Here is a 9,678-nt window from a genome sequence, read left to right as displayed (position 1 = left end):
ACTGTCGCTAAAAGTAGCGACAGTTAAAAACCACCGTCGCTAAATGTAGCGACAGTTATTGTAAAATCGTCGCTATCTTTACATCGGCGACGGTGTTACTTTAAACCGTCGCTAAATTTTGCGACGGTTATACATTAACCGTCGCAAAATTTAAATTAGGGACGGTATAGTATAACCGTCGCTAATTTAGCGACATATTTAACTTAAACGGTCGCAAAACCAGTTGAAACACAACGGTTTTTTATAAATTGTTGTCGTAGCTAAAAAAAAACGCTAATAGACAACAGTTTTGAAACCGTTGTCGTAGCTAAAAAAAAACGCTCATAGACAACGGTTTTTAAAAACCATTGTCGTAGTCAAAAATAAAACGCTCATAGACAACGGTTTTTAAAAACCGTTGTCGTAGATATATCAAAGACAACGGTTTTAAAGAAACTGTTGTCTTTGAGCGGATTTTTTTAGGCTACGACAACGGTTTTTATTAAAACCGTTGTTAAAGGTAAAAAGACAACGGTTTTAATAAAAACCGTTGTCGTAGATGTGTTGTTAAAGCTAATTTTTCTTGTAGTGACCTTGTTCTCCTTCTCTGAGGTAGATGTAAGTTTTTATCTTCTTCTCCATCGGATGAAATTCATGCTATGATTTGTTTAATTTAATTTACTGTTACGTTTTGAACGAAATTTTAATTTTTTGTGTTGAATTGTCTAATGAAATTCCATCTACTATTATCAAGATCAAACCATTGGAGAGAAACATTGTATATCTGTATATGATTATATTGAATATGAAGAATGAATGTATAAGTATAACTAAAGTTCCTTTTCTAATTTATACCTGAACTAATCACTGTCGTTTATAACTCCTAATTATATAGTTATAATATCTAGAAGAATATTTGAAGAAAAGCCTAATAGCAAACATCTTGGGTACGATAATCGTTCTTCTTGGGTAGAATAATTGAAACGTGACATTTGAGCTGTTGATTACACATCTTTGTTTAATTCAAGTTCTACAAAGAATTAGAGTCATAAATCATTATTTTATCTACATATAAAAAGTCGTAACTATTTTCTCATTTTACAGTCACATGTTGACGTCCATAATCATACACATTATCAACGAAAAGCAATAAAATCATTGCATGAAAATTTTGAGATACATGAATATCGATTATCAGTATCAACATGTCATCAATCATCAGGGTCCGTGATCGCTGTCTCCTTATCCCTCGTATATAAATGTTCAGGAAAACAATATTTTTGATCCTGTTAATTGCACATTTTTTAAATTTTTGATCATGTTATCGACCGACTCACGATTTAATCAATTAAATTGCAATATTTTTCAATTTTATTCTTATTTTACCTGAGTACTGGCATGACATCAGACACTTCAACAATGTTCGGTGACATGCTATCATTTTTCGATGTCACGTCAACATTTTCCAGTTTCACGTCAACATTCAGGTAAAAAAAGACCGAAATGAAAAAATTTGCAAGTTAGTGGACTAACACTTTGAATTGATTTATAATATGACAAAAGTGAAAAATGTTTAAGTTATGTGACAAAAAATATTGTTCTCGATTTATAATATGACAAAAATAAAAAATGTTTAAGTTATGTGACAAAAAATATTGTTCTCCCTAAATATTCTGCTAATACATTTCATTTCTAACTAATTATATTTCCTTGTTAGATACTTTCTTTAAGAATTTCATGACAATCATATATACACACATGACTATAAAATGAAATTGAAATAGCATTTACTTTTATAAATATTTCTTAATGTTAATTTTTTTATACATTTAAATAATATTAATCAGTTTTAATTAAATTGGAAATTTTGTATAATAAAATTTAAGACAATATTTTTAAAAACGGATAGAGTAATCAATGAAGGATATATTGTCTATTTATACTATAACTTTTTTTATTAAAAAATACAAGGGTGTTGAACAAAATGCAGAAAATGCACTCTAATCACTTAGATAATTAGTGTAGCTTTGAATTAGTTTGTTACCAATAATGAACTCGAAAATATTCATCATTATTGGTAATTCTTATAAAGAAAAATAAAGTTATTTTAATGTGAAATGATGAAAATTTTAAGTTGTTTGTTGACTTCTAAATGAAATTCAAATATTATTTTTGTAACCCAAATTTTAATTTTTACAAAATTATGGGGTATTGCTAGTGATTTGTGAATAATTTAAAATTAGAAATATTTTACTCTATATATGAGTTGATGTCATGATTTTATGACAATTTTAGCATACAAAAAAAAAATTTTATTGCAATAAAATGGAGAATGGTACTAAGGAATATAAATACATGTCCAAATAATGCTAAATAATTGTTAAAATAACAAATAATGATATGAGGAATAATATAGAGGAATTTTGTGTTAACTTGTGACAAGCCGAGTTGTTATATCCATTTCCATTGTTATTTCCAGCTTGTCCTTCGTTAATCAGTTCATATGTACCATTTATAGTTGACACATTCACGGACGATGAACCTACAAAACATAAATCTTTTATAAGATATTAACGTTAGAGTAACAGTCTACTTGTATATCTCCGACGAAAAATAATACTTTTAACATAAAACGTAATATTTTTTCATGAATCGAGTTGGATATCTGTCTCAAGAAATTGACGGATCAGCTGGTTTCATAGGATTTTTATTTTAATGTGATACATGTGTTTGTAAAACTCGTCATGTATGTTGGTTTATATAGATTTAAGTTATCTAATTTGTCAAAAATTTATATTAGCATGATTTTGCATGTTTTGGCCTGGATTTCAACGTCCGATAGAAATTATCTCATATCTGACTCGACTTATGAAAAGAAAATTACTATTTTTTATGCAAAAAAATATTACTTTTAATTTCTGGTATAGATCGGATTGACCCGTCTCACAAAAGACTTACTTATAAAAAAAATGAGTACCAATAACATCATTCATTATAAAATCGCAGTGAGTGGTATAAAACTTACAATTGTAATCCATCCATCCAATTTTTTGATGAGTTAAATCATACACAACAATCTTGTTTTGCAGAATAATATCTGTCAAAAGGAGAAGAAAAATAAATACTGATCTAAATCCAACACTGATACAAGAAAAATAATATATGAAAATTGTCCTAATTTTGATTATGAATTTTAGTTAGTCACATTTTTTTTTGTCTTTGTGCAATAACTATGTTTCTTTTGCATATTTTTTCCAGTAAAGATTTTGTGACATATAATACAGACATGATATCGAATAATGCTAAGCGTATGTGGTGACGTTAATACTTTAGTGGAAAACTGACTAAATTTTAAAGATACACGACTAAAAATGCAATTTAACATTTGAGAGGCATAAATATCGAGATAATTTCGGGCCTCTTCTATAAACAGAAACATCGAAAACCGATCCGATTCGTTTGATCATAATTTTTCCCAAAATATGTAACTGCGTTACGTTGAATATAAAAAATACATACCTCCTAAGATTGTAAATCCTTGACCCGAAACTGGTTGAATTCCAATGCACCACACCTCGCCCGTCACGAGTAGTTTAAAGCAAGTCATATTGTGTTCATACAATATTATACTTAAATAAATAAAAGAAAAAAGTAATAAAATAAAAGAAAAAATTAATATAAAATATATTCTTACTGTAGATTTTTCTTGTAAAAGATAATTGATTGGTGTTAGCTTCATTGATACATCACCACCAAAGTTTAAAGCAACGGGAGGGAATATTTCCAAGACACTGGAAAAAAATTAAATTAAATGAATCATATATAACTAAAAAAATGTGCAACATCATAATTTAAATGAATATAATTTTAACTTATATAACATTTTATTTTTTTAAAAAAAAAATGCATATCTGATGCATAATTTAAAAAATCATCCGGGAGACAAAATTATATTCTTTGGCTTTTATTAGTAAATTTTATTATTTTGTAAAAATATAATCATACATATATTTCATTTTCCAATAAATTTTTGAAATTAAATTCCAAAAATACCGAAAATATAACCGAGTCCATAGTTTTTAGCAGTTATCATAATGTGGTAAAATATTTAGAAAAAAAACCTGGAATTAGTTATGTAGCACTGGTTTCCCTTGTAAATAAAGGGTTGCACAGATTGTGAAACAGACTCCGTAATCTGCGAAACATGATAGTATTTCAATTCATTTGTTCCAAAATTTATAAGTTTTGATGTGTATCGATTTAAAAATCGCGTTTTCGTATCACTCACCGCTTGAACAAAGGTATTATACGCTTCTTGGGGGAAATATGCCAGAGTTGTTCCTGAATCGACTATTGTACCCCCGTCGTCCGTAGTCGCGAAGACTGATGGATCGATGGATAATATCTTCCCGTCTACAGAAATACTTTGTAGATTTACGTTGTAGTGTGGCCTGAAAATTAGGACACGGAAATAACATGTTAAAGATGCAAATGGCATGTCATGTTTAATGTTTCGTGTCTATAATGACAATTTGTTTCTCGAGATACAACGATTTATTATGATTTCTGAGAAGAAGCATTCCAAGAAATCATTTGGTGAATTTTCTGTATCCTTTGTTTCACCATTAATATTTCCCACATAAAATTTGTTTTCCAAGAAATTAAAGTACGATGATAATATATATTTGACATATAAATCTACATTCATCCAAATTATCTATTGTGGACTCGATCAAACTTTACTGTCCTACACAATAAATCAAGTTTAATTTAAATTCTCATTCTTATTTTATTGCTTCAATGAATTAATTGTACGGAGTTAGAATGCTCATGCATAATGTAAGCAAATAATATTATATATATAAGGTGAATCTATACTACATCGGGAGTTTTACTCTCGGTGTGTTTGTATAAGATGATATATCGATCATCTCACAGCAAAATAAAAAATATTGATTGATCCACATTTTTGTTTGTAAGTGAGATGATCGACCGATCATCTTATACAAAACAAAAACCGGGAAATCTACTCTCGATGTAGCATAGACTCAACAATATAAATATATATTTATATATAATGGATAAAATTACATTTTTGGTGTTGCATATTTGTTTTTTTACGATTTTGGTCAGCTATATGATCAAATTTAAGTGTTAGTCCTGCATCTTCTAATTATTGGCAATTTTAGTCATTTTCTATCATGAGCGATGGTGTGACACTACACACGTCTGCATTTCATTGGTGTCACAATCAGTGTCACGTTGAAAAAATGAATAAAATTACTGAAAAGACAAAAATATGTAACGGACTAAGACTGAAATTTGACAATATAGATGATAAAAAATCGCAAATTGATGAAAATATTAACAAAAAATGCAATGTTCCAAAAATTAAAAAAAAACCCAAAATTGTAAATCCCCAGAATTTAAATAAGAAAATCAGACTCATGATTGAAGTGGTTATACGTACTGCGAGGGGACAATGGGCGTATAGACCATATTTGGATCGACAACTTGGCCAAGCACCAGGATACCGCCGCCGCTATTGCCTCCATTCAGGCAATGAGAGAACGCATGGGGAGTGATTCCTTGCGAAGAAAGCTGCGAGATCACTGATAAACTTGCTTGCCCAAATCCGAATATGCCGTCTATGGCTCTATCAGTACTCGTAAGATCACCCGTCTCTAACCTGCTACATCTGCCCGTAATAACGAGGTTAGTTAGATATATAACGAAAAAATTGTAAAAGTAATCCTGTAAGTTGGTCTGTTTTGACTTTTCGTTTTGTGAGTAATCTAAACAATCAAATTCTTGTCTTAATCGTTTTACAAATAAAAAATATCCGTTGTCATTTCGACGGTATCTATTTGTCACATCAGCAATATTTGACACGTCAGGAAAATAGACTAAAAGTAAAAAAAAATCCACGATTTTACGGGGAAGTTTTCATGATTTTCCTAATATATGACTTAAAAACCATTTATTTTGATTCATAACATTTTTAGAAACTGAACGGACATTGTCTTCTTTTTAGCCCAAAAAAAAAAAAAGCACAGTACACATACACCTAGGACAATGCTTACAAACCGAATGGACCATAGAAATACGTAGTTCTACATACGGAAGGCTGCCTGAATTAGTTATATATAACACATGAACATTACATGAAGGATCAGAACTCACCCGAAAACAACATTGGCGGAGGAACTCGAAGTCTCCGAGTTCCCCAAGATAATGTCCAAATTCAGCAAGTCTGATACATAATATCCCGACGTCCCACTCCCATCCCCGTAATGGAAATCGTATATGCAGCCGTTGCTAATCGAGCAGCTCGAATCAGAAGATGCGAAACCCATAGTACATCTTGAATCTGAGCAAGATATTTGAGAAGATGTCGTCGATTCTGATGGATTGTAAAGCTCGAGCTCAATCTGTTCAAACATAGAAAATATAAGTCTCATAACTGTTTATATTTTTATATAAAATCAGAAAAGCTTTTATTGAAAATAAATTAAGATGTTCGCTTTGAAGAAGTTCAAATTACCAATAGGTGAGTGACACCTCAACGGTACTCACATAAGTGTGCACGGTAGGTGTGCAGCATATCAAAACTATATATATACATATACATATATATGTGTGTATATATGTATAGCTTATTAGAAAAAATAAATATTGAAAAAACAAAAAAAAAATAATTTAACAGATGGAAGGGGGAAAATCACATTGAGGCTAGTGGTTAAGGGGCAACCCAAACAAGTCTCACAACCAATCCACAGCACATCACTCCCAGTATCGATCTGTACGTAGAATTCTCGAGGGGGACTGCCCAATTGAATTCTTGTGTAATATAGCCTACAAAATTGAATTATATTAGAAAGGGGGACAAAATAGAAAATCTATAAGAAATTATAATTCTAAATTTCATCATTTTTTTAAAAAAAAATGCATTCAGCTATTTGTATTAGGCCTAAACAAATATTGGCCCCATGTAATTTTTTTAAATTAAATTTTAAAGGGAAAATATTCAATTTGGTTTTGTAATTACTGACGTTACACTAGACATTATTAACATGTTCAACGTCATATCGTCATTCTCATGAAAACCAAAAAAAAAAAAAAAACAATTTCGAAGTCTAAATTGACTATTTTCCTTATTTAAAATTTATTTCTTAGACGTCATGTCATGTCATTTCAAATCCATGAATTTTAATCACCTGATTCAAACCTACACTTAGAGAGTTACAACTTACATACCATTAAAAAATCTATTGCTTATATATAACGATGAATACGTGTTACATATATCCAATTTAAATATAGGAATTCTAAAAAATCAAATTTTAATGGATTATATATTCATTGAAATAAAAATTGATTTTAGGAATAAAATGTATATCAAGAGATTATAATAAAAATATCTGAAAATTTAGTTCTTCGTGTGACACCAAAAGAATAGATAAAAATATACATACATGTCTACTAAACTATTACTATATCTTTTATGAAAATAATTTAGATTAATCATCTATTATTATTTTTCTGTTGGGAAAGAGAATTGTTACATTTGAGTCTCGAACTTAGGATATCGTCGATGTCTCAAATTTGAGGCTTTTGTACCAAATCGACTTCAAGTCATAATCTCTATTGATATGCTAAAAATTTGACATTTTTTGTAACAAATAGGATACAATTAATTTGAGTTAAAGCAATGTCTTTGTTTGGCAGCCTACAAATGAGGCGCTGCCCATAGGAGCTATTGAGCAAGATATTCATTAATATATCTAATATACATATTAATTTTTCTAAGTGAAAACTATCCTTAATATAATCAATTGGCATTATAAAATTTTACTAAGTAAAATAAATTGTGTTAAAACACACAGAAAATAACATAAATATATAGCAAGAACCTATTAAGCTACATATTAAAACAAAAATTTAACTACTTTAGCCAAAAAAAAAAAAAATTTAAATGCCTGTGTAGGCCGAACTGCAGACCGATTTTTTTTTTTTCCACATCTTATATATCATGTTTTCTACCAGAGAATATCCTTATCATATAAGAATAAAAATATTAAAATCAATTTGCATTTTTGTAAATTTTTTTCGATGGATAAAATAATATCATGCTTAGGTCTTAGGAATATATAGGCTTTATGCCGGTGAACAAAAAATGGTTATATATGGGAAAAATAATCGAGGCAAAAGTTTGATTATTGAGTTTATTGTCTCATCACGGTACTCATGATTATTTATAATATGTTCGAAAGATAATTACTATCAACTTTAAAATAATATTACTACAAATTTAAAAGTTACATGAACTTAAAAATAGTTAGAATGCTATTAATTTGTTGTACAAACTTTTCAATATCGAATTCTAAGCGTTAAAAACTTAAAAATCCAAATTCTAAGATTTTATTTCTTGCAAAACTTTGATTTAAACACAATTATGTAAAAAAAAATCCAAAACCAGAAGAAAGTTCTCAGAATTAATTCAAAAGTTTGAATTTTAAGCATACAAACTTAGAAAATTAAAATTCAAAAGTTTATATCATGCAAACTCAGATTTAAGAGTAAATGTTCAAAATATTTGCATGTCGAACTAAATTAGAGAGGAATGGGTGAAAAAAATAATAAGCAAATGCAAATAGAAGTGGGTTCTATGCACCATTTCCCGTCAGTTCACAGGGTAATTAGTCCGTGCGAATGAATAGCACAAATTCGTGTGAATTCTTGTAATTTTATTTTTTTCTTNCAATTAATTTATTATTCATTTCACCTTAGTTGATAATCAAAAATAATTTTACTGCGAAAATCTATTCACGATATAGATTTCTCTCATTAACCGATTTGTTCGACTTATTTATCGATTCTAAATTGCTACACAACCCATTTTTCCAACAATTTCAGCAAACAAAAATTATATTAATTAACAAACAAAAGAAAAATAACACAAAATATGTGATTAGATTTCTTTACCCAACAAGATAAGGATTATAGGTTCCCTGGACGGGGAAGTCTACGATCCCCGAAGAGTTGATCTGATCCTTCAGTAATCTCCCATGCCTGAGTTGATCACGCGCTCTCAGTCGAATCAGTTCCATTCCTTCGTCGTTCCTTCTCTCCAGAGACAACAACATGCTCTTCCCGGCGGCGGCCTCCGCCACCATCACTGCCACCACCACCATGAACGCCGCGGGGATATTTAAGGCTAACATTTCTTGAAAATTTCTTGTTTTTTCTTTTCTTTTACGCTTACTAGCAGATTATTATAATATTACAAAATCATCAGCATATTACGATTTTGATTTGAGAGACAAGAAGAGGTAATTGCATGGATTCTGGGTTCTGATTGTATTTATATTAGTTATGGACGGACAGTGTTAGAGGGGAAATTATAGCTAGAGCTCTACAAAAGCTAAGAAAAATTCAAACATATTAATGAGTTAAAATTATTTTATATATTTAAATTTAAAAGGTTACTAGGTTTTAGTCTATTAAATGTTTAAAATTATTTTTTACAATAACTTTTGTTTTTTGGCTATTTAGTTCAATTGCAGACGTGACATTAGCACTGTATTAAACAGAACCAAAATCCAAAAAAAAAACAAAGATCAAAGTTAGCGCACAAAAACCAAAATTTGAAAAGTTACTGTATCAAAACTCAAAATAGAAAAAATTACTGAACAAAAA

General features: G+C 29.5%; 1 protein-coding gene across 1 annotated transcript; it reads right to left on the bottom strand.

The window, feature by feature from the left end:
- Positions 1-2,269: 2,269 nt before the first annotated feature.
- On the bottom strand, positions 2,270-9,297 carry LOC140979308 (aspartic proteinase 36-like). Its single transcript, XM_073444653.1, has 10 exons — positions 8,965-9,297; positions 6,705-6,834; positions 6,163-6,410; positions 5,450-5,677; positions 4,268-4,430; positions 4,101-4,174; positions 3,674-3,770; positions 3,499-3,553; positions 3,005-3,076; positions 2,270-2,521 (listed from the first exon to the last, which is right to left on the bottom strand). Exons 1-10 carry the CDS (start codon positions 9,201-9,203, stop codon positions 2,349-2,351), a joined length of 1,479 nt encoding a protein of 492 aa, XP_073300754.1. The 5' UTR covers positions 9,204-9,297; the 3' UTR covers positions 2,270-2,348.
- Between the last annotated feature and the right edge of the window lie 381 nt (positions 9,298-9,678).

The sequence above is a fragment of the Primulina huaijiensis genome, chromosome 6 (genome assembly GCF_012295235.1).
Source record: "Primulina huaijiensis isolate GDHJ02 chromosome 6, ASM1229523v2, whole genome shotgun sequence".
NCBI lineage: Eukaryota > Viridiplantae > Streptophyta > Magnoliopsida > Lamiales > Gesneriaceae > Primulina > Primulina huaijiensis.
This window is presented reverse-complemented; position numbering and strand designations above follow the sequence as displayed.